This window comes from Manis pentadactyla, chromosome 7, assembly GCF_030020395.1.
Source record: "Manis pentadactyla isolate mManPen7 chromosome 7, mManPen7.hap1, whole genome shotgun sequence".
NCBI classification, from domain to species: domain Eukaryota; kingdom Metazoa; phylum Chordata; class Mammalia; order Pholidota; family Manidae; genus Manis; species Manis pentadactyla.
In genome coordinates this window covers 61,657,344-61,683,810 of record NC_080025.1, presented here as the reverse complement: position 1 = coordinate 61,683,810, position 26,467 = coordinate 61,657,344, and the positions used below count along the sequence as shown (strand labels likewise).

The 26,467-nt window shown below is 42.8% G+C and overlaps 1 protein-coding gene across 5 annotated transcripts in view; it reads left to right on the top strand.

The window, feature by feature from the left end:
* The window catches only part of MAGI2 (membrane associated guanylate kinase, WW and PDZ domain containing 2), a 1,519,032-nt gene that overhangs the window by 1,389,100 nt on the left and 103,465 nt on the right, over nucleotides 1-26,467 (top strand). For 4 of the 5 annotated variants that reach the window (XM_057504444.1, XM_057504443.1, XM_036892406.2 and 1 more), the window contains 3 exons: nucleotides 448-696; nucleotides 23,147-23,332; nucleotides 25,180-25,354. In XM_057504444.1, coding sequence (XP_057360427.1) covers nucleotides 448-696; nucleotides 23,147-23,332; nucleotides 25,180-25,354 — 610 coding nt within the window. The remainder of the gene's footprint in view (nucleotides 1-447; nucleotides 697-23,146; nucleotides 23,333-25,179; nucleotides 25,355-26,467) is intronic. The other variant, XM_057504445.1, reaches the window with a different exon arrangement.

Below are 26,467 nucleotides of genomic sequence, written 5' to 3'. Positions count from 1 at the left end.
CCAGGCTCCTCTGGATCCGCTGAAAAACTGTCCGTGGGTGGACCCTGAGGATGCATATTTTTAGAAGTTTTTTAAGTAATTCTTTTGCCCAGTACAGTTTAAGATACTGTCCACTTGTTTTGTGATTTCTTTGAAACATAATTATCATACAGTTAAGAAGCTGGGTATCTAAAATGAGGCGTTGCCCTGGGGGGTTGCCGTTTTAACAAGCGGGAGACACAGACAAGCCGTGGCGCCGGGGAAGCTGATGACGGGCTCCTGTGTCGCTCTCAGGGTGCGGAGCCCAGGGCGTCCCGGGCCGGGTGGGCAGCCTTTAAATGCTCTGCACGCGGCGGGGAGCGACCAGCCAGCAGAGCTGTGACCGCCCCCGAGCCCGGAGCCCGCAGAGCCCAGGCCCTCACCGGACCCTTGTCGGGTGACGGAGTGCCTGTGCCGTGTGTGTTCCAGGCGAGCCCTGCCCGGAGAACGGGAGGAGTCCGGGCTCCGTGTCCACGCAGCACAGCTCCCCGCGCAGCGACTACACCGCCTACGCCAACAGCAGCCACGCCGCCCCCGGGAGTGACGCGTCTCCCCCAGAAGGCTTCGCCCCGCACAGCCCGCAGGCCAGCGACGTGATCATCCACCGCAAGGAGAACGAGGGCTTCGGCTTCGTCATCATCAGTTCCCTCAACAGGCCTGAATCCGGATCCTCTATCAGTAAGTGACCGCTTCTCCTACCTCGAATAAGAGGTCTTGTTTCGTTTGTTCCGTGGTGGGACCCCGGACAAGCAGATCAGAGGACTGAGGACTGCAGTAGACGTACTGTGGAGCCTGAAAGTTGCAGGCTGTGGGCGCAGATAAGGCATCCTAACACTTGATAGCCAGACGTTCCTCTGGCTCAGGAAGAATGCAAGACCGCAGCTAATGTGCCCCCATCCCCACAACTCCCATAAAAGTTCTTTATTCACTTTAAACCAGGAAGAAAATAAAACCGTGATGTGGGAGTGTCGGCATGAGGGGAGGGGTGCTCCTGCCCAATAGAGAAAAAAACAGAAGTGCAGAGGATCTGGGGGAGAGCAGCCCAGACAGGGGCTAACCGCGGATGGAGCTCAGCATTCAAGAAATACTCAGAAGCCAGTGCGGCTGTGCTGTAGCTGCAAGGGAGCGCGGCCTGTGGTCAAGACAGGGAGCTGGGCAGCAGCCGGGCCTCACAGGGCTTCCTGCACCCGTGGGAAGAGGTCTGGACTGTAGTGTACAGAAATCTGACATGTATTTTTAAAAGGTGCGTCCAGCTGCTTGTGGAACATGAAATCGGGGGAGAAAGCAAGAGTGTGTGAGACACAGTTAGGAGGCCATTAAAATAGTTCAGTGGGTCCGGGGATACTGCGCCTGCCCCCAGAGTGGTAGAGTGGATGGGGGAGAAGTTGGAGACCCTACCTTCTGGATTCTTCCATATTAATGCTCTGTGAGTCTGTACGATAGGTGACAGTCAGAGGTGGTGTTTCTCTTCCAGTCGGTCATCTGTGTACATTCTCAAGGCTTCCCTGGTGGTTTTCCTCTAACAGCACTATCCTAGAAGTTGCACAACAGCCAGTGAGCAACAGGGAAACGTGTTCATGTTTTGTGTTGAAGTGACTTAGCCCAAAATGTTGTGGATAGAAACACTAGAATAGAGAGCACTGAGAGAAAAAATAATTGTGTCATGTTGTGGTCCTAAAATTGTTATAAATCGTGGCAGTTTCCAGCACATGGGGGAATGTCAAACAATACTCAAGAAATCAAATTTTTGAGAATAAGAACTTTTTATGATAAAGTTAAAGTTATCAAAACACCACCAGAACTAAATGAAGAGAATTGCTCTGTGTAACTTCAACTTTGACAGACTCAAGAGTGAAAACTATGGGAACACTAAACCTCGGTAAATATGTGCAGAAGCTAAATCACATACATCTGAAAGTCCAGTTTCTCTTTTCCTTCATGATAAACTGAAGACGCAAATCCAATCCTTAAGCATAGAGTAAAAGCAGGATTCTATCACTACAATAGATTCACCAAGATTGAAAGGACACAAGACTAAAGATTTTCATGAATTATATAAACTGCCTTCCAATAATTTATACTTGGGGAAAATGTACACAGAGAGTTTGTAGCTATTCCAGTCATTCAAATTGTTTGCTAGGACCAAGTACAATTGATTCCAGTCCTATGGAATAAAAATAAAAAGTATATCACCACAATGAAAGGATTAAGCATGTATTTAAAATCAGCTTTATTTGAAGTGTTGACAGCATGATTGCTGAATGTATAGGAGCGTATGGGGTGGGGGAGGGGGTGCATGCACACACATGTGCATGGAAAGAAACCACAAATGCTTTTCCTGTTGCACATAAAATCCATGCATAGGTAGATTTGCAAAACAGCATGTGCAAATGCTTACAATTACTGTGAATATTTCTTCCCATCAAGTGACATTAGACTGACCTCAAAAATATAATTCTCACCATTTTCAGAACAGCATTATTTTACATCAACCTGGACAGTGGAAATATATTCTAAAGTTAATGATGCATCCTGATTTCTTTTTTTGACATATTTATTTCTCTTCAATTTAGGGAGTTTGAAACGTAGGTTGCCCCCACGTTCTCTGGGAAGAGCAGCCATTATTCTGACAGCACTTAGTGTTTACAGTATATAATTTGCAACGTGCACTGGAAAGGTTCCCAGGCCTGATGCTGTTTCTCACTTAACTTCTGTAATAATTCTGCAGTCTAACTGAAGAGAAATGCTCAGCATCTCATGGCTGCTGAGAGCCATCCTTGTGTCGCTCGTGTACACACAGTCAGAATATCAAGGGTCCTTGGGCCCCGGGAGATTGGAAGAGCCAAATACTACCAGGTACTTGAAAGTCACAGTCATTCCCAGGGCATGTGTGAACACTTGCATGTCCTCCTCATGGCTGCTGATGCCTTTTCACCTGCAGATGCTCCCGGCCATGCTTTCGGCAGGTGCACCGTCACCTTTAGGCAAGGGAGTGGCGTGGTTAATACCTGGTGCTACAGTCAGACTGCCCTGATTGAGGACTGTCGCCACCATTCATTAGCTGCATGACCTTAAGGAAGTCACACAACTTCTCTGGGCCTCAGTTTCCTTAGCTGAAAAGAGAGGATAATTTTAATACCTGTGTCCTGGGGTTGCTCTGACAGTTAAATGAATAAGTGGAAGTGCTTAGAACAGTGCAGGCTCAACGTAAGCACCAAATACGTCATTGTTGCTGTCTAAGCCACCATCCCTGCTAGGAATTATCTTTCCCTTCCATCAGCCCCCTCCTCTCAGCACACAGGCTCTCAGTGCCCTCAGCCATTAGGGCCTCCCACTCATCAAAGCTGCTAAATCTGGGCGGCAGGGAAGCATCTCTGAGGGCAGCTCCCTGGCCCCACATCTGAGCTGGGAGCACAGCCTTCCCCGTTAGCCATTGGTTGCAGCCTGCAGCAGCCAGGGAGACTATCCGAGCAGGGGCAGCCACATCAGTCCCCGCGAGCGTGCCTTTACTGAGGCTGCAAGCTTCAAATGTCCCCAGAATTCACTAGCCAATAAACTAGAGAAGCCCTGCAAAACACCAAATTGCAGACTTGAAGCTGTGCCTCTTAGAATCTCCTGCCAATGTTGTATCTCCATTGAATATACCAGAGAAGAGAAAAGGGATGCAGAGGCCAAACACAAACTTCCCCACCCTGCAGAGGAGCGTTACCTCCCGCAGCGTCTTAATCCAAGCAGCAACTTTCCCAGGGAGGCCAGATGTTTAAACAGCTGAGAACTTGGAAAGTGGAATGCCTGGCTTACTTAATTTATTGCGTTCAGTGGAGCTCTTAACCAAAGACTTTTGTTTCTTTTTACAAAATATTATTTCCCCCCAAAATAAAGAAGAAATGTCTTTGTATCAGTTAATGTACTTAAGGAGCACACTGCTTCCTTCCAAAGCCAGTGACCCAGGAGGTCAAATATTGCTTGGCAGGACACAGGTCTTAGAAGCCTTCTATCTGAGGTACAGGAATATCATTCTGATTCAAAGTGAGAGTAGACAAGCTTCCTGAGCATTTTTGGCCCATTTTCAAGAATATTAAATACTTTTTTCAGACCTTAAAACTGGACCCAGAAGCAGGGGCTGGGCCTTTCTGTAGGAGGAGGGTGGGTGTGAAGTAGGCACCAAACACTGGGGTAGGTGAGAAGGGATGTGAAATGACTGAATGGAGACTGAGGCTGGAAGGAGGATTCAGTGATGATTCCAGGTGTGGGGTGTTGGATGAGGGGCTCTTACCTGTCCAGAGGGCTGAGTGGTGGACAGAAACTGCTGCTGGCCACCTGAGTGGCTGGTGAGGGCTGGGGCCTTAGGAACACCCCCTCAGCAGGCTGTAGTCCCTATCCTAGGAAGGGGATTGGAGAGCAGGAGCCCTTTCCCCACACCCTTCTGGCCACTGGCCACTGGTTGTACCTTGTACCTCAGAGGGCTCTGCATGGCCTTCAACCATTCCTGGCCTGCAGAAGAGCAAAAAAAGGGAAAAAAATGATCCAGGCACCTCACCGGCGGGCACCCTGATGGCTCTGTAATCTTTCATCTCTGTGCTGGGACTGAAAAGTCTGTTTCCAGGTGTGTGCTGTCCTGGCACAGGCTGGAGTGCAGACTTGCTCCCTGTTGATTTTCCGCAGGCCTGCTGCGATCCGATGCTGCAGGAAGGAGTTAGTCACCTTTAATACAATGCCCTGGTGACTTTCTCGAATGCTAATGTCCATAGGCTCTGGAGATTAAGTTATTCTAGAGATCCAAAAGCCTATCCAATTAGGCTTTTATGACATTTTTAAGCATACATCTCTAAAGAGGATTAAATAAATGTGAAAAGGCAGGAAGCAGGTTAGGATTTTCCCACCAAAACTCACCCCACTGACCATGCAGCCCCTGGATAGTCATTTGAACTTGGTATAAATTAAAATCAAATGCCAAGGTTTCCACAGTCTTGCCCTAATCCAGGAGATTTAAACTAAATGGAAAGTGCCCTCCACGAGCTCGAGCCTCACTCCAGCTTACCCACTGATTATAGTGTCCCTTGAGCAAGTCAGGGGCCTTCCTGTGTCCTTCCTCACCTGAAATATGAGGGGAGTTAGCCTGTGCAGCCTCTCCCAGCTCTCGGTCATACTGTGCCATGCGTCAGCAGGGAAATGAGGTATTTGGTTAATTTTGTCTCTGTGTGAAGAGCCTGAAAGCTTGGATCATCTTTTTCATTGGCTTAGGCATCACTTTAAACTTTTGTAACCTTCATTTTTGATTATAGTTCGAAGGCGTCTCCTTCTCTTCTGTCCATCTCAACCTCTGCGGAGGGGTGACCTGAAACAAGCACTTAAGTCCACTAAACCAGCTCCCTTCGAGGGCAATTTAAGGCAACATCTCCCTCCCTTTTTCATTCTGTGGCACACATAAAATAATAACATCTGTATAACACATGGAGGTAAAAGGAATCAAGGCTGCTGGAGGCAAAAGGCAGCCTCCTAGGGGGCTCTGCCCCAACCTCTTCCTACCATCCTCAAGAGCCAGTCACTGTCATGGACCACCTGTACCCTGGCACACTTCTTCCAACAAACGGCCCAGGCTACAAAGTCCCTCCCCAAACTGAAGTCTTTGCCTACCAGCAGCCAACAAGCACCTCTTTTCACATTTCTTTGGTTTGGGTTGTGGATTTTCATCAATCTCTGTGTGGAGGTTTGTTCATTGATCACCTGAAAAGCATGGATATTTGGTGCCACTGGTACTCATGCAGAGGACTTTGACCTTCTCTAAATCGTTGTAAACTTTGACTAATCAATGCTCCATCCCTGAAAGTCACTGCTGGAAAATTACTGAAGTCGCTCCCGTGCAGTTGAACGTGGGATTTAGAAAGTAAGTCCCATTTCTCTATTTCTCATGGGTTTGCAAAAGCAATTTTGCTTTCAGAGTTCTTACCCAGCTTCATAACATGTCCTGCTATATCCCCCAACCCTTAAAGGAACCTCTGCTTTGGACTCCTTCAACGACACGATGCTTTTGCTGAATTTTATGCTGAGAGCAGCTCACACAGGAGGCGTGGTGGTATCACTCACGCATTAGTGTTCATGCTTCTATGATAGAAGAAATGCAGGAGGGTGGGAAATGCTATGTAAAATGACAGTGTTTCCCATAATATCTGACTTATAAATATAACTCATGAAACCATAAGATAAGCAAATGTCCTCATAATCTTCTGGAAAATCTACATATACAAAAAAGGTGAGACTGTGGTCATAGTCAGCACTGACATATGTATGTTTTAAATCAAATCAGTCTTTTCACATTTCTTAGTGTGATTCACTTTCTGCTTCAAGAGATTATGCAGGGCAGCAGGTAAGGTAGGAGTCAAGAGTAGTTGCTAATGATGCAAAGTGTGTCAAGAAAAGGCACCACTTTCTACGTACATTCCAGTCTTCCTATAACGATCATAGCACCTCTGATAAAAATATTTATAAGGTAAAGTTTAAACATACCTCTCTTACATCCAAGTCCCTCGGTAATGTTGATACAGCCACTTTTTACCAATGGCTTTGCAGAGTTCTAGTCCATCAAAGCTGGGTTCGTTCCTTACCCCTGAAGATCTCTTGGGCTTTCCTGTCCCAGTGTCCATGTTTTACCTGCCACCACTTGGAATGCCTCCTCTTATCCAATAATAAATGTCATCAGGCTTTCTCCCAGACACTGTGCTAAGAGTCTTAGGTTATATTTAATTTTCACAGCAACTTTGTAAAGTAGAGACCACTGTCCAAACAGTAAACATCTCCACAAGCAGCTCAGAAAGCTCTTAATCTGACCTATTAGTCTCAATAAGACTCTGCCTGACCCCTCAAGTGTTTTCTTTCTTACATGGACCTCTTATCTGTAAAGCCCTTAGTCATTAACTGCTAATGACTGCCCTTCTATTATTATGTCTGTTCTTACTATTATTGTCATCTTACTTTTCATGTGTTTATGTTTTGCTTCCCCTAAATAAAGTAAATGTAAGTTCCTTAAGGGCAAGAAATGATGACATGTCTTAAAATCCCTCAAAGTCCTGGGAGCATGCATTTCAAGGATTTGCCGGGTAACTGATGTTGATAGGATTGGATTGGATCCTCGTGTAGTGAGCCAGCACTGTCCTAACCAAAAGTGTGAATTTGCCCTTCTCTAACTTTCCCTGCACCTAAACATAGCTGTTCCAGCCCTGAAAGGCAGCAAGACAGATCTCTGGGAATGGGCAAAGTAGCAGAGGATCACTTGCAGGGAGGAGTGTACGCAATTGGGTCCTTGCCCAGCTTGAGAAATCACTCTATAATACAGTGGAACTTGAATAATGTCCCAGAATACAGATCTCTCATCAGCTGATTCTCAGCCTGAGTAAATGATTCAATAGCCAGCTCAGGGCCTGGTGAAGTTTAGATGGGAGAGCCTCTAAGAAAGCAGGCTCAGGGGAGCCATTCTCTGAGCCTCTGGGCAGCCCCTCCAGTTGTAAGCATCTGAGTTGCAAAGCCCTTGTCCTCTGAATGGCCAGGCTGCCAGCTTGGTATGCACTCTGATTCACCTCATCCTGGCACTGATTGTTCCTGGAATCACCATCCATCTGTGTGAGTGCCACCTCAGTGATAATTATATTATCCTAAACAGGAGGATTTGGATGGATTTCCTAGCTCCTTAGAAAAAAAGTTTTATTTTATTTATTCATTTCACAGTCCTCATAAACAAAGCATCCCATTTCAGTTTCAAGTGAACAACTTCTGAATCACATTACTTCTTTATAGTGTTGTCGGGCAGCTGCGTCTGGGGAGGTCTTTCCCTGTGCACTAGGTGAAACCTCAACCGGATGGGGGAGGGTTCTTGGCTCTGAATGAGACAGAATTCTAGATCAGGTTGGACGAGTGTAGGTAAGGAAGGAATTGATTAAAGTGAGAGTAGTGATGAATGGCAGCACCCTTGCAGGCAGCCGGGAGCAAGGGAGAACAGAGGGAGGAACGGGAAGCTCATTGAACTCCTGGCATAGGGCAGATCCCATGCCAACTCCTGAAGCCAGGGTCACCTGGCGTCTGGTGTCCACTTGAATCTGCATAGCATAGGAACTAAACCCTTACCACCCCACGATTTGGGGGAGCCACAGAGCCCTGGATGGAGTGAGATTATGTTCGGAGAACTTCCCAAAGGCAAAGAAAGGAGATTTTTAGGCAGGCTACTGAAGAGCATGATCATACAGCTGCAGTCCTGTCCGGGTCACCCAGGCAACAGGAACTTGCAAGCCCAAATCAGAGATCTCAGTAGCCCTTCCCTACTTGTCTGAAGTAGGACAGAGGGAGAGTAAAGATGTGCTTAAGTCTAGAAAATTGAATGAAATAGCAAAATAGCATACATTTACCACTGGAAGAATGCAGAGACAAAACACAGTAAATTGAGCAACAAGAAGTCTATTTAAGGCGAAATACAAGCTCAAAGAAAGAGGAGTGCAGGCAGACTCAGAGAGGAGGTGTGCTAAGGGCTTCGGATTCTGTCTTTTAAGGATTTCAAGGAAGGGGCAAAGGGCAGGTGGGAGGGTGGCATGTAGGGTGACATGTGGTCTCATGATATCTGTGTCCAGTAAGAGATATCATATCACCATCCATAGTCTGTCCTCTGGATATTCTGTAAAATAAACTTAACACAAGGAATTTCTTGATCCTGTTCTTCTCCAAGCTTGTGGTTACCCTCAAGCAGTGGGGTCATATCATTTAGGACTACTTGCCCTACCTAAGACAGGGTCAGTTATTGTCTAATTACTATAAAATATGTTAGGAATCTTACCTCCTAACTCCCTGGTTTTTTAAATGGAACCTAAGCCTTAAGATGGAGTCCCTCCTGTTCTTACTATCCTGTTTACATCTCAGCATTTTTCATCACAGGCAGGAAAAGTTCATCTTTCCCCCATCCCTGCCCTACCTCACGCCCAGTAAGCAGGTGAGCAAACAAACAAAAAAAGATTTTGCATCAAACTCTGAGGACTCTGATATCTGAACACTGAAGCATTACTAACTAAAATGAAAAGACGACATTTCACTCTCTTAGCACTAACAAAGGCATTAAATTGTAAGAATAAGTCTGCAGAGAAGCACCATCATTCTTATTTATTCTCAAGAGGAGAAATGCAACCTATCAAAAAAAAGTCTGTGAGTGCTCACAGAGCATTTTTAAAAATTCTAGACCATTTTTCTTATTGTTTGAATGGGGCCCATGAATCACAAATTTCCCCACAAGGGAATCATTTGTCAGGAGGGTTTTTATTATTGTGTTCAAAGAATCTCCAGGAAGCAGCAAAAGGTGGATATGTGGACGTCTTCTTACCTTTAGCTATTCAGTTGTCTTAAAAGCTCGTAAATGGACCATCAGTAGCTGTTTCTCCAGGCTTCTGTCCTACAGCTCCTTGTTATCCACCATCCATTACAGGAAAATTGCAACTGCAAAGAGCCCAAACTTCCTGTACAGGATCGCCCTCTGCCAGTGGAAAATGCCCATCACTCTCCCATGGGGTTCAAACGCATTCTGAGCCTGCAGGCCCCTTTGCAGAAGACACATTTTCTTTCTAATCTATTCAGGGCCTTATGTTGGATTAAATTTTCTGTAATTTTATTTTTCTTCTATTTTCCCAACAACCAACCACATAAGAAAAGCCAGTTCTGTCTATACAGCCATTTTAAAAGCATGCTGTTAAGTGGGCAAAGTACTGTTATTTATTACCATTTTCCAACTATGTTAAAAGAATGTCATACAGGCATTTTTTTTCCCATTTGGACTGAGATGATAGCATTTCTTTTTTTGAGTCCCAGCTTTTACCAGGGACTCGGAGAGTACCTCTACCGAAACTCCCTTCTACCATACCAAATCCCAGTAAAAACTCTTCTTGTTTGTTCACTTGGCCATGAATAACTTTGCAATTTAAGCTGGGTTTGTTCCCACCCAAACCATCATCAGTATTTGGTTAAAATCCTTTCTAGGAATGAATCGGTAAGCCTTTTTGGGGTGATGATCACTAGGCAGTCCTAAGGTGTACACAGTGCCAAAGAAAATGCACCAAATGGGGGGCCCGCTATTGGCATTTTCATTTTCCAGTCTGATCTCTTCCAGGTCTTATTTCTATGTTAGCCAGGCCAGGGTTTGCTCCTCAAACATGCCCAGATGTTGGGCACCTGAAGAACCCATCTGCTCTCAAGAGTGAAGTGCCCAAAACCTTCTGTTCAGAGGCTGTTCACCATAAAGATGTATATTTCCATTCATCATGAGAAGAGGATCTTCCAGAAAGCAAGGAAGAACATATCATTTAAAAGGTTTTCTGACACAGATATGTTGAGAAAACATGAAGTAGAGGAATATTCCAACTTAGAAATCCTCATTCAAGTGTTTTTTACACCTGCTAGATGAACTACAAGATGAAAAAGGCCTCATATTCTTATGGGCACCTGACAAAATTAAAATACAATGAAACCTGGTTGCCAGCTGTCTTCATCCGTTCAGGCTTCTGTAACGGAATACCAGGCTCCCACCTCCTGTAATACCATCACGTCAGGAATTAGGTTTCAGGGTATGAACTGGGGAGAACACAAACATCTGGTCCACAGCTTCAAGTTAGCCACTGATATTGTTGCTGCCTGGTGCTAAGAGGCCAAGAGAGGGCTGACAGGCCTGCTCTCAGTTTCAGGCAGCGTGTCTGATCACAAGCCTTAAAGCAGGCTTCCAGGTACCTGACTTCTTATCCTGGCTGAATGTGTACACAACTGCATTTCCACTCTTGAGAGTCCAAGGCAAGCTGTGACCCAAACAGGCCTTCAATATATAAAACTTGGATGCATCAGGCCCTCCTGACTGCCACGTCTAATGCCTTAGTTGAGGTTCCAGATCAGCATTGTGCAGTAAAACTTTCTGTGATGATGGCAATGTTCTAGTCTGCACTATACAATACTATTGCCAGTAGCCATGTGGGGCTGCAGAGCACTTTGAAATGAGGCTAGTGTAGCTGAGGAATTAAAATGTTAATTCTTTCATTTCAATTGAGTTAACCACATGCAGCTAGCAGGGACCTAGCTGACCCGCCCAGCCTGGAGCACTGTGGTGGCCTTTAGAGGCCTCCCTACCTCCAGCATTCTTCCCAACTTCCATCCTGCAGTCTACCCTTCCTACTGTCCCCACAGTACTGTTTCTAGAACAACTAGTCTGATGATATCACTTAACTTTCCTAACCTATTAGTGACTTCTCACATGACTTCAAAATGAATTCCAAACTCCCTGACATAACTGGTAAGACCTTTCATTGTCTCCCTTGTCACCTGTACCCCATGTCCAACTGTTAGTGCTCAGTGCACTTGCATACTCACAATATACGCTGTGCTGATCCACAGATCAGTGCCTTTGCAAGTCACATCATCTTTGCCCAGCTGGGAAAGTCCTGTTCGTCTTCTAAAATGCAGGTGAGGCAGCCTTTCTTCTCTAGAGGCTCTGTTGACCCCTCCTCTCTTTCTCCTACTTATTCAACATCAGATTTTTTGTAATTACCTCTATTTCTAGCCAAACCTTCTCTTTATCTCCCCCTGCATTTTTGCTTTTTCTCCCAGTTTTGAGATTTAATATATATAATAAATTTTACCCTTTTTAGACAGTAGTCTATGGGTTTTGACAAACGTGTTGATCACTGTGATGACTGCCACAGCGAGGTCAGCCCCCCACCCACCCCAGCCCTGGCAGCCACAGATTTATTTCTTGCTCTGTAGTTTTGGCCTTTCCTGTACAAGTGGAATCATACAATACATGACCTTTGAGTCTGGTTTCTTCCACGTAACCTGTACTGGCATTTTAGATTCATCCATGTTGCTGCATGTATCAAGATTGGTTCCTTTTTAATTGCTGAATAGTATTCCATTGTGTAGGTATACCATTGTTTGTTTATCCCTTCCCTCTTAGAAGGATATTCAGGTTATTTCCTGTTTTTTGGTGAATATGAATAGAGCTCCTGTGAACCTTTTCATATGGGTTTTTGTACGAAAATGGCTTTCATTTCACTTGGGTAAATACCTAGGAGTGGGATTGCTGGTTCATGTTGTGTCGGTTCCAGAATGGCTGTGCGACTTACTGTTCTCCTGCATGAGAGTCCAGGTGCTCCACATCCTTTTGAATACTTGTTATTTCCAGGCTTTGTTGTTATTTTTTAAATTTTAGTCTTTCCAATAGGTGTGTAGTGGTATCAAATTTGGGTTTTAATTTGCATTTCTTTTCTAAAGAAAATTTTGAGGGTGTAGAGGATCTTTTCATGTGCATTTTTGCCACCCTTATATCTTATTTGGTGACATGCTTTTTCACTTTTGGTCTCTTCTCTCTAGAATGTACTTGGTATTTCACTGCAGACAACAAAACACATTTTGAGGCTCTATAGCCTTTTTCATGTCTCATGTTAGAGTAATCAGACTCATCTTATGATCATGATCTCCAGTGAAAGTATTATGGATACATGTCTGCTTAGTAAAAATGAAAACATATATAGTTACTTTAAAGTACATGGAGTGAGAGAAAATACAAGCAGAAATCCAAATGAAGTTGACATGCACAATATTTGGATAAGAAAGGTAAGGATAAAAAAGAAAAACTATATGCAGTGATGACCTCATTTTGCAAATAAGGAAACTCAGACATGATTTATTTGGCCACTCAGAGGTCACACTGCAAGCTGTTTTCAAAGTTAATAGATGATCAAGATCTTCCAGCTCCTGAACGCTTTTCTTGGAGGCCTTTTCATAGTAAGCTTTATCCAGTCATGCAAAATTGCATTATTTCAAATTAAAACATGATGTACTGTGTTAGTAGAACTTTGGCTTCCGTGCGACACTGAAGAGCCAATGAATATTCACATAATCTTACGGATAACATATTGAAAAGGACAGCTGGCTCAGGAGGAATCATTTGCCTGGGTTGGTATCTGTTTCCGTTTACATTAAGAAAATATTACAAGAATTTATTATCTCCTGGAGAGCTTCGGGGAATACAATGAAAAGCTGATACTGCATCTGATAGCTTTTGACATTTACCTATTGTAACAGGGAAACTGTGTAAAGCTAGCCAAGTGACTTTTTACAAAACACAATTTCAGAGGCTATACAAGAAAAAAGAAGATGGCAGAGATAGAATATAGTGCATCTGTAAAAATGAGAAACATGACTTGTCAGCAACACCTTGTAACTATCCACCATTTCTACTGGGCCTGTTGAGAAATTACTGACAGCCAAGTGCATCAATGGATGTGAAGTCTCTAAAGGCAGTCAAGAGATACAGAGGAAGGAAAGAAAGTGTGGTTTATTGAGCATTTTTAACCGAATACCTGGGATTGATGAAATGTAATTTTATGACATTGCCTGAACTCGTGAAATAAAGATCAGTTGTCTTTTATGTTTTTATGTCAGGACTATAGGAAACAACAGGACTTAAAGTTTGGGTACATAAATTATTGATGATTTTTTTTTTCCAAAGAGATTCCAAAGCTAGATCTGGTGTAGCAAAATATTGTTCTCAAAAACAGATCTAAATTTGTAGAAGATACTTCCAATATCTACTTAATGGTGGTAAGATGATAACATGCTTATCTCCTCCCTTATCTTAGATACCAATAAAATGGTAGTACATGAAGAAGAAATGAATGGGCATGAGTGAGGAAGATACTGTGAGGACAAAAAACTGGCAACTTACATTGCAGGACAGAGGAAACAAAAAAAGGAAATGGATAGCACAGATCTGCTCATTTCTTTAGAAACTCAGAGCAGCTGAGAACTTAAAAACTTGGCATACACCATCCATGATCACCAAACGTGAAAGTTTTATTTTCAAAATAGAAAAACAAGCAAATAAACAATAATGAAAGTATAGTAGAAGACATGGAGGTAATTCAGGGAAGATAAGCTTCAAAAACTCACTTACGTACATAGAGAGATCTGAGAAGACATGACCGTCATAAAATAAACTTAGAATGCTATCAAATAGAATGATATTGGTAAAAGAAAGGATTCTTAGAAATTGAAAATGTCATGACTGAAATTAAAAATTCAATAGGAGGATTGAAAGGTAGAGTAATGGAAATCTCACATGAAGAAGCAAAATAGAAACAGCAAGTGTGAGAGAATAGGAGAACTAACCGATCAAGTCAGGGAGCCAATATCTAACTTGTAAGAGTTTCCAAAGGAGAGACCAGAGACACAAAATGGAAGTCATCAAAGAAATACTGTAATGGAATTCCCAAACCACAACTGAAAGAATTGAGGCTTAATACTGAAAAGGACCACAACTGTGCTGCATCACTGCAAAACTTTACAACACAAAATAGACAGGGACAATCTTAAACATTTCCAAAAGGAAAAGGGAAAATAAATAGATTATATACTGGAACAAAAATCCTAAAACAAGAAAGACCTGTCATAGCCACCCTGGATGATAGAAGACAATGGAGCAATGCCTGCAAGTTTCTGAGGGAAAATGATGTTCCAGTCTATAATTTCATACAATCCAAAATTCTGACCTAAATTCAATCCAATGAGGAGGTAAAAGCAAAGACATTTTTCAAACATTAAATACTGAAAAATGACTCTCTCCCATACACATTTTCTTAGGAAGATCTTACAGGATGTGCTCCAGCCAAAATGAGAAAGTTAATCAAAAAAGATGACCCAGGGTTTACGGAACCATGCATTCTACCTTGGAGTGTATCAGGAATCCTCTGAATAGCACTGAGCAGCAGACTTAAGGGTGACCCACCTACCTTTCCATCAGGCTCTGCTGAATCAATGAGATGAGCAGCTCTGGGGGAAACACGAAGGATAAACAGACAGCATATTGTGGAAGTGGGGGCAGGGGTGTGTGACATAATTAGAAACACCTAATCAGGGTGGAAACAGAGGAAAACTAAGAAGAAAAGTGAAATCATAAAACACTACAGTGAGCAATATTTACATGGCACAACTATAAACAGTGATACCTGGTTTACTAAAAACAGTGATGAAACTATAGTGCGACAAGGAGAGGAGGTGGGTGCAGGGTGAGAATGTCAAACCCTCTATCATAATAGGAAGTCAATAGATCTTTGACTCAAGTTGACATAAGGAGAAATAGCCATATAAGAATATAGTTTAGATATGTGAAGAAGAAACAGCTGGAGATTTAAAGTGTTAGTCTTTGGACCACAGAACTGGAGAAGATAAGAAAGATTAGGGCAAAAGACTAGGGTTTTCCATTATGAGAATTTTGGTTGTCTTTTATTTTTTTATTTTGTGCATTATTACATTGATTAAAGTGTTTCAAGTATAAGAGATTTCCAGTCATTAGAAGATAGTACAATTATTCTGTTTACTTTTTCCCTTGAATTTTGAAAATACACAATTTTGTAGAGTAATCCAGTATGCTCTGATAATAATCTGATAAACCCTCCATAATAAATTATAAATAAAAGGACCCTCTTATTCAGGAACTAAATGTGCCATTATAAATGTGAACGACCAACCTTTTGAAAGGTATGTATGTGTACATGTTTGGGGTGGGAGTATAATACCACATCTCAATCCTGTGATTGTTTTTATAAATGAGTAAACAACTTGTTTTTCTGCTTTACAGGGAAGAAGCCCTCTATCACATTTTAATATCAATAGCTCTTGAAACTTTTTCCATTATTACTGAGTCAGGTTGTTCAGTTCATTTAAGCAAAGTTGCTAAAAGCTATACAACTTGACTTACTACAAGTACTCAAGTACAGCAGTGCAGAATTTTGCCTTCTGCTGCTTGCCTAGAGAATCCTGTGTTGCTAATTTTACTGAATGATGGAAATGTGTGTCCTTTTCAGGGTCTTTAGGAGAAAATATGAGCAAGAAAGATGCTAAATAGGGTTGATATTTGATGAAGGGGACCAGATTTTCTATAGCAACTTTCATACCAAAATAGGTCTAAAAGAATGTCCCAGCTACTTAGAAATTAGCAAGGCAAAAGGTGACTCCTTGGGATGTACAAGAAAACGAGATGTACCTCTACAAAAGAAAAGGCTTAAGAACCTAGAAATGGAACCATTTTTCCATTCCCTCTGCTCAGCTACCCATTCCCCACAGGCACACCCTTCTGGCCAACTGCAGATTTGAAGATCACGACTATTCTGAAGTTTCTTTGGTTCCTGCCCCTCTAATGTATAGATATTTTGTCAGATCATGAAGGAAATAAACCATATCAAAAGAGTACACAAACTCCTTGAAATTTGGGTGGTATATATTAAAGTCTGTTTAAAAAGAGATAAAGAAGAATATTTGCTTTGTAGATGACTCAATAATGGGTGATGTATTACCGAAGAATCATTTCCCAACAGAGTAAGAGAATGAAGGTAATTTTTAGGCCTCTGGAATCAATATGTGGAGAGTCAGGGACCTTTAAGAATATATTTAGCAGAAATTAGTTGGACTTGCTCTTCTAGTGCTGCACATGGAAGTGAGAAATGGCAGCCACAAGAGAAAGGGATTGTTTCTGCTCCTTTCCTACCACTCCTGTGTGATCATTTCCCTTGGCAGCTGTATCATATTTCCTATACATCTTCCACTGTAGACACTAAAAACAATGGGATGATGCAAGGAGCAAATGTATTATGGATGGCTCTACATAAAATCAACTACATAATTTTCAGGGCCCAGTGCAAAATGAAATTGTGGGGTCCTTGATCAAACCTTACGAATGTCAGATGGTGGCAGCAGACCATTATGCCAAACACAGGGCCCTCTGGGACTGCGCAGGGCACACACCAGTGATACCAGCCCTGTGTCTACAAGCCCAGCAAATTTTTCTAAACAGCACAGCCATTTTAACTCAGCTTCACATTCCAGGACAGAACAGTGGAGTTATAGCTAATTACAATTCTTAATGCAATGAGATTTCTTTCAATTACCACTTCACTCTTGGTACTTAGCTATGAGAGTTTTTTTAATTGGTTCAAAATAAAAGCATACATGGTAAGACATGGCTGACAAGTGTTTCCTTCTCTCCAGCCGTATAGTCAATACTTTCTCTACAATGCTTTCTGCCCTTGAAAACATGAGTTCAGCTGGGCTCCCAAGTTGCCAGGAATGGTCCCCTCCTCCTGTTCTCCCATCTGACCATCTGCTTATTACCAACTGCAGGGTAACTAAACTGTGCAGCCACAGGGAATGACTCACGGGTACTGGGAGAAGAAAGTGCACTTTGGGAATATGCAGTCCTTAAAACACCAGCTGCTTGATTTGAGGTCTTGTAATTCATTTGGCTATGAATTTCAGGGAAGACGTTTTCATTTTTGGAAAGCAAATTTCACAGACTCCTAGAAGAAAACAAGTCATGCTGTCTGCTTTTTCTTAATTTTACAAAAAAAAAAAAATTAAATACCAAACACATGTTTTTCCCACATCTTCGCCCCCTGATGACTAAGAAAATCTCTTTCAAAGGACACTGTCACACTCCTGAAAGGGACATCTAGCTGAATGGATTAATTACAGTAGAAGGTGCTCATTCAGATCTTCTAAGAAGGAGAGATGGAAAATAAGCAAGATTAATACTAAGCTATGGTTTCTGAAGACAGAAAAACAGGATTCTTCACCATTTATTAAAGAAATAGGAATGCTCTGTGACCATTACTCTTCTCTTCCTCCTATGTATTCAGTGTCCATCTAGAGGAGTCGGGCAAAGGCAGCACCCCAGGGATCTCAGATAGGGGAGCAGCAACTCCGAGAGGAAGAGGGACTCTGCCTACCGGGTATCTCTCCTTGTCCCCCTATGGGTCTGATAGGGCCCTCTTCACCACCAGGAGGTTTTCACTAAGGGATCTGCCACTCAGCCAAGGGGCACAGTGCTCCCTCACCCCCAGAATCACTTTCCTTCTCCTTACCACTCTCCGGGCCCACACCTGGGCTCAGTTACGCACCCGTTCTCTCTACTCTTGTTGCATGTTACCTTTACCAAGGATTTGCCATTTGTGTTTTAAGTGTTTTTATATGATTAACCCCGGTCTCCCCAGCTAGACAGTGAGCTTCTGGAGGGCAAACACTGTGGGTTTTTTTATTGTTGTCTGCCACACTGGACCTAACACTGTGCCTGTGACTAAGGAGATGATAAGCAGAAAGGTGTTATCTGTTGGAGTAATGGATCCCCCTGCCCCAACCACCATTCAAAAACTGGACAGTGAATCATTTTCACAGAATATTTTAAGAAAAACAACTGGATTCACCCAATTGGAAATAAAGAAAGAAAGCACACTTCTTTTCATATCAGCTCATAGATTCTAAAGCCAAACTAATTTCCCTTGCCTCTTTACACTAGTGACATGTTGTTTAACCTTCACAAATTAATGGAATTGTGAACTAATGAGAGTTTATGCTATTGATTGCCTTTGAAGTATTTATTCATGTCACACTCATTTCAGAACCTTCTTGCTTGTGAATTTGATTTGAGTGATGCAGAATCCACTTTCCTTGTCTAATGCTTTCCTCCATATACAGCTCCACTTTACAGAATAGATTAGCAAGGAGATAATTAAATGTAAACACGAGTCACAGGCTTTTCCTTCTCCAAAATGAAAAACATGAAATAACAAGGAAATATGGGGGTAAAATCGGTGGAGGGATTTACTACCCCTTCCCTTAGGTGCAGCCAGAAATTTCAGGAAGAGTCTATCACTGAAGCAAGAAAAGTCCTCCAGACAACCACCTCATCTTCTTTATGGAAATTACCCCAAAATAGAACTCAAAAGAAGCTCATTGCCTGACCAGTGACTGAAGGAGCCTGGATAGACCACACAACCAGCAAGAGAAAAGGACCATTGCTTCCTAAAGAGTGTGGCTAGAGACCCAAAGAAACCAGGCCTTCACAATGGCCTTGGCCTGCAGTCCAGCTGGTTGTCTGAATACTCCTACTGAAATACATGTGCTCTGTTGCACCGTGCCAAGAGAGTTGGTTCATCTACAGGAAAAAATAAAATTGCTGTATAAATGTACACTAGTGTTTTAACCAGAAAGAAAGAAAAGGTGGATTTCTTTTTCCATGATTTATGTGATTGGCAATTAAAGAGAAATTTCTAACTAGCAATAGAGTTTCTCCCTCCCACGTCAGTATGTCCAAGCACCATGACATATTGCAACTTTTCCCAAATAATTTCGGTATCCTAAGCACACTGTGTCAAGACCAATCCCAAGACTTGATTTATTTTGCTTCCTGACAGATGATGGCATGCTGTCTAAGTGGACTACAGTCCGGCAGTTACCTTACTCATCAATTCTCAGAGAATTAATGAACACCATTTATCCCAATAACAGAAACCAAGGTCAAGGCCTCTTCCATGCTCTGTAATTCCATTAGCCATGCACTAGAAAGCATGTAGGTCATAAACTCTGTAGACCTAATAACTGAGCAAATGGGACTACATCTTCTTTTCAGAGAGCATCCCCTCTGAGCGCACCCCTTGTTGATGATTTGTTATACGTCAACATTCAATGTACTTACACGTGTAGGGGAAACGCTGGTACAGGAAAATGAAGCTGTCTTCAGCTGCCAGGAATCTCAAGTACATACTGTTTTTATTAAAGTAAATGCCAATAGAAAACAATTTTAATGGAACTATGGCTAGTACCTCCAATTACTGGACATATGTTTTCAAATTGTATACTCACTCATTTTAGGTAAGCCACTCAATCATTCGATGTGGCTACCATAGAATTTATTTTAGTTTTCATTCTTTTATTTTGTTTTTTATTCTCTTATTTTAGTTTTTTATTCTTCCTACCTTAATAAAGTGAAAATGGCCTTGAAAGTAAGAGCTATCATCATAAGCAAATAAATCTGTTTACCATGAAACATTCATCTTGAAATCCCAAGCCATGTGCTTTTCTAAGCTAAGGCTCATTTGCTTCACTCTTCATAATTCCAATTGCTGCCAATGTGCCACATATCAAAAAAAAGAAGGGAGTAACCCCAAGACTTAAAGCCACAGGCATAGGTTTGAATTGTAGCTTTGCAACTTATTTGTTTTCTTCCCAGTAAAATGAGCATGATAATTACACTCTTACAGCTACTTCACACTGTCACTGTAAGGATTTAAAGTAAGTGCTTGTAGCACAGTGCCTGGATATGAACAAATAATAACTTGTTTTTATTGTTGAACACATAAAGTGTGTATGTGTATATGTGTGTATGAAATCTCTATTTTGAAATATGAAATATTTGGGGCTTTATGCCCAGTAGATTCTAAGTGATCCACAGTAATAGAGGGGAGCAGTGGTGTGAATAATTCAAAACATCCAAATATCATTTGGATGTGTTTTAAAGTGTATTTTTAAATTTCATGTCAAACGTGCTTCTAATATCCAAGGAAATGACTTCAAATAAGGGAATGACACAATGATGTGAAGTCCTAACTAAAAGGGATCTAAGGAGCATCCCATTTTCTGCTCTTCTCCCCTCTTTTCTCTCCCCTCTCCTCCTCACGCCTTGCCTGCCACAAAGAGCTCCCTTCAAGCAAAGTTCCTGCCTCCCACTCTCCTCTGGATGAGGGCCTGCTTAGAGGCAGGCTGAACTCCCAAAGAAGAGCATCACATGCTTGTGAAAAACTGCCCATTCGGAGGGAAGAGACAGTAAAGTCAAATGAGGCGGTGTGGTATACTGCTTACGAGCAAAGGCTCTGGAAGCCGGCAGGCTGGGATGCTAAAGCCTGGGTACTCTGTGGCCTTGGGCAAATTGCTAACCACATGACGCCTCAGTGTCTTCTGCTGTAAACTTGCAATGATGATGCCATCAGGTATCTCACATGATTTGTTAAGGATTGAATTATATATATTTTAAGGTAGTTAAAACAGTGTGTGTGTGTGCATGTGTAAGGCTCAGTGTGGATAAGGAAGAGATCGGTATTATGCTAATTCACCTTTGAATAATAAACTCTTACTTACAAGTTGGTGTTTTCCTACCAAGACCTACAACATTTTTTGTGTGAAACCAGAGAGAAACAAACAGGATTCTTGGTCTCATGTAGTGCCTCTGTAACCCCCCAAAGCACATCTGTGTTTCCCAAATGAAGCTGTTCTCCTGCATTGCTACAGAGGGGATAGTGCTCTGTCCTAAGCAGCCTCCCTTCCGCTTGAGCAGTATTACAGGTCTATCCCATGCAGGAGCACAACACACATCAAGAGTGACAGCAGAAGCATTGAAAAGATAACAGTAATAAAAAAGTGAAAAAAAGGTTCATACTTATATATCAGTCCTTGCATGCCAAGCACTGTTCTAGTCTCTTTACATGTGATCACTCATTTAATTTTCAAAACCTCCTGTGAGGTCCATGGTAGTATTATCCAAATTTTACACTAAAAAAAGAAACTCAGAGAAGTCAGGTAACTTTCCAAAGATCACAAGACAGATAAGAGTATGCACATTATGGCCAAGGAGGCCGTGTCATTGGCTGACTGTTCCAGAACACTGCTGAACGTGTGAGGGAGCACAGATAGGAGTGGAAATCCATTCTACATATGGGCCAAGACCAAACAACTTGCAACACCTAAATCATTTGTAAAAAAATATGTAGATGAATTAGTTCTTCTTACATTTCTCCTTGCGAAGTAGCTCATCCTAAGACTCCAAGCTGAACTTTAGTGTGCTTTGAGTCTGGTGTTCTTAATTAAGGCCATTAGTGCTTGTGGTAAATAAGTGTGTTTGAGCTTCCACAATGATGAGTCTCACTTCAGAGACGCAGGCTCAGCCAATGTTTTCATATGCTGTCTATAACCTTTCACAACTGGGGCACCGGCTCATTAACCCACTGATTGTCTTCCCTTCCCATGGTTAGTAGCCCATGTTCTGCCTTTCACTGTAACACATACACAAGATTGAGAGTTCAAGGGGCAGACATCCCCTGAGCATAATGAACAGGGGCGTGTCTCTCTGCCCCTTGATGCTGATGAAAGCAGTGCCTGACTTCCAGAGGGAGCAGCAAGACACAAGCATCAAGAGGTGACCTCCTGGCTGGGGTTCCCCATCTTAGAGGGAGAAAAGAAAGGCAACACATTTCCAGACTGTAAGCCCCTTGAGGGAGGTTACAAGGGCTATGTACTACTTATGTCTGACCCTAGAAAATAGTCATCCTGGTAGGCGCTCAAACATTTGTATTAAATAGAAGTCAACCTGCTAGAAAATCTATGTTCTCACATACGTGGCTCTCCCCACACAAATATAGAATATACATATTCATTGTTTTAAAGAGACATATGCCATATTCATCAATTCCAGTACCCATTTTTTGTATTTTAATATCTCAAAAATTAGAGAGCAAATGACAGCCCATGGGGTATTACTGTTTTACTGGCAGAGTTGGGGTTTTTTCCTTGTGGTACATAAAATAAAGGTGTGCCATACCATCAATGGCTTCTTAGAGTTGATTAAATACCCTGTGTTTAGATAGAGCAAGATCTAAGCACCGTTTAATAAATTTAGTCAAAAAGAAGAGGTAAGATTTGAAAAAGCCATCAACTTGTAAACCAAAGCCTAGTAGATGAGTGGGAAGTTGGCCATAACTTCTTCACCAGTGGCTGCAGTCCATGTTAGTAATGATTCCTTTCCTTTCCTGTCTTCTCCCAGTGAAGTAGAAAACGGTAGAAATCACATTCCTGGCATTTGTATCCTTCTGAAACTGTGTGGTATGGTCTCTAGAGTATAAGCTCTTTGGACACAGCATTTTAGGTCAATGGTTCTCAAAATGTTTAATGTGTTGGAATATCCTGAAAAGCTTCTTAAAACACCATGATCCTCACCTCCTGCCTGGACATTGTGATTTACAAGTCCAGGGTAAGGCCCCAAAACTTTATTTTTAATCCTAGCATGATTATGACGCATTACAGTCCATGTGTTGGGGATTGGCCAGTCACTACAAAGGACTCAGATTTAGAAGCTCTACCTGGGACCATGTTTAATGGGAGTGTCTGTGATTTGAGAGGCAAATATACTGACAAAAGAAGGATTCTGACAACTGCATCCTGGGGGATGGGACTCAAAGACAGATCATGTATTGTTAATCCCCTGATATCTATTTATTTTGGGTTTTTTTTTTTTTTTTAGCTGTGCCACATAAAATTGGACGCATAATTGATGGGAGTCCTGCAGATCGCTGTGCAAAACTGAAAGTGGGAGACCGGATCCTAGCAGTGAATGGCCAGTCCATCGTCAGCATGCCGCACGCGGACATTGTGAAGCTCATCAAGGATGCAGGCCTGAGTGTCACACTTCGCATCATTCCCCAGGAGGGTGAGTGCCTGAGCTGGGCTCACGGAGCCCACCTGCCTGCCATCAGCATGCTGTCAGTATCACAAGCTGACTGGTGTATCCACTTTCGTGAAAAATTCACACTCTGTTGCAATCTATATCCTGTTTACTCAGTACCAGTTTCATTTGGAGATCAAGCTATGTGACATCATAGATAAGAGTGTGAATCCCAAGACACTGGGTTAGTCAATCATTCCCTATGGTCCTGGGAATACCGTTTTTATGGTTAAGCCAGAATTCATTCAACAGAGATTGTAGAGTTACAAATCTAGAGAAAAAAAATCTTGTTAACAGTTAAGCTCTGGAGGATTCTTCAAAGTCAGATTGATTTTGGAAAGCTCGAGGAAGTTTTGTGGTATAAAGAGAGCTCATTTAGAAAATGTGGCGTCTGATAAGCATTTTAAAGTCCTACTAGGCCTTTTGAATTTTTCTGTGCAAGGACTCCCCCCTGAGGCTTGACGAGTAGCGAGCATCACAACCCTCAGCCAGGCCTTAAGGGGCCACAAAGTTTAAAGTCCCTATTCACCCCAAACTCACCACTGCCAGGCGCAGTGGGTTCATTACCAGTTTGTGGCTGCTGGCTCATGAATGACACCTGGGAATTCGGTCCCTGGAGCTCACTGGTGAGTGCACCTCAGTGTCCCATGGGCACGTGTCATGCTCACTCAGCTTGGTCCCCTCTGTTTTAGTCAGGCTTCTGATTCCACCTTTATGGGGCTGTCTGACAAGGAGCATCAACAGCCGCCTGACTTTCAGGACAAAACAGTGATTCTGGCTGAGGTGATTTTTGTCCCCCTGGGGATGTTTGGCAGTGTCTGCAGACATTTTCATTGCCTCATTTGTGGCTGGGATGCTACTGGCTTCTAGTGGGTAGAGAGCAAGGAAGTGGCCAAGCACCCTGCAGGCACAGCAGCCAAGAATGACCTGGCCCAAATGTCAAGAGTGCCAGAGCTGGGAAACCCTGATACAGTGGAGATGAAATTTTTTAATTGGAGCTGTGAGAAAAGAAAGTACTTAATAAAGGAATAGATCACCTCCCTCTTATCACCCAACCAAAAAAAGAAAGAAAAGAACAGAAAATGACCATGGTATTTTTAACTGCTTGTTTGCAAGTACCATTATGTGTGAAATATTCGAGGGAAATTACTTCTATTTGCTCACTAAAAATTTGACTTGCTTCTCCATTTTCCCAGTCAGAATTAAGTCTGTTCTGCTCTTATTCCAAAAGGGAGAGATATTTCAGTTGGTAATTTGATGCTATGACAAGAAAATCCTAGAAGCAATTTTAACAAAGAACAACTTTATGAGCCTTCCTTTGTCCTGTTTGTTCTTCTGTCTGGGGAACCGTGGAGCACAGAGTGTTATTAGGCAATAAGACTAACAAGGAACTGGGAAGAAGATTGTACACAGCATTTACTTTTGCTATTGTTAGTTCCTTATCCATTCTAAGGACTGGTAGGACTCATCACATTGTAACCAAAAAGTAGTGGCTGAAACATTTTCTCCCAGCAAGTAATGCTGGAGACATAAAATATATTTTAGATCTTCTCTGAAGTATTTTTCATAGTTTTAACAGGTTTTTTTTTTCCAACCGTAATCTTCTCTTCTGACAAAATGGCAAGAGACCCTGTTCATAACCTTGTTCAGCAACAATAATAACAAAAGAATGCTGATTCCAGGAGTGGTAGTGGACCTTGTACGTTTAAGCTGTTCCTTAAAGTCTAACAGAAACTGAAATAACCAAAGCCTTGAGTGACCATCTCGGGCCACCTCTCATCATTTCTCAAGCGCCAACCTGCCTGTATGCACCCTTCGGTTCCCCATTGCAGAGCTCCACAGCCCCACCTCGGCACCCAGCTCGGAGAAGCAGAGCCCCCTGGCCCAGCAGCACAGCCCCCTGGCCCAGCAGAGCCCTCTGGCCCAGCCCAGCCCGGCCACCCCCAACAGTCCTGTCACCCAACCGGCTCCTCCTCAGCCACTTCAGCCGCAAGGACATGAAAATAGGTAAGGTTTCCTCTGGCTTTTCTAATTCTGAGAGGTGAGAAGAGGTACACAGAGGGAGAGTTTGGGGCCAGGGAAGACACAGGCAGGAGAGAGCTCTTCATAAAGTAGAAATTGCCATGTGCATCTTGCTGAGATCTTGAGACTGTGTGGATATTATCAATGTGGCTTTATTAATAAATATAAGCGTCTGTCCTTCATAATAAGGAAACCTTTCCTGAAGAATTGGTGAGTGACTGCAGAGGAGTAGGGGTGATCTAGCTGAAGGGCACATTCGAGAGAGTCCACACAGAGTGAAGACTGTGTAGACAGGGTCTTTGGCAGCGGGGAGCAGGCCCGTGGAGGAGGGAGGTCAGGCCAACCAGGGGATGCGGGGAGGGGCACGGTTTGAGGTGGAGCCAATGAAGGGGCACAGGGACCACCCTGCAGGGCATGTAAGCATGTTAAGGAGTTTGATCTTAGTGTGGTGAGAAGTCTTTGGAACGTTTTAAGCTGAGAACTGACATCATTGGACTGGTTCTTCAAAATATCTCAATCACTACAAAGGACAGACAGGAGGATGGTCAGGGTGAATGCAGGTCAAGGAGTTAGACATGCTGCCAGTGTCCACTGAACCACGGAGAGGGTGGCTCAAAGGGTGACAGGGCAGAGAGAGGGGGGAGTGTTGAAGGATTTGTAAGCATTAATACATGTGCAGGTTTACCGCGTTTTCCTCCCACCCGTGATCTAAGGGGTTCTTCCATTCCACATCATGGACTGATGTGAATAAGACACTTTGAACTTCCAGGAAAAAGGATGCTGTATTGAAAACAACATTGTCTTCTTATATTGACTTCTGTATAACAGGGAGCCTGGGTAAGGTTGAGCCATTAAAGAAAGATCTGGAGATATGTTCCCGTGGTGTTTCTCCCCTTTCAAAGGAGACAAACAGAGCAACCCATGGAGGTATCTCTGAGCACAGCAAAGCCCTCACCAGTCTCTTCCATGATCGTAATGTTCTCTGAACATCTGCTTCCCACCCTCCACCTTGCATGTGGTGAAGATGAAGTGAGGCCCAGGTTTTGAGTCCCAGATGCCCAGGTCCATCACTCCCACTGCTGCCAAGCAGATATTCTC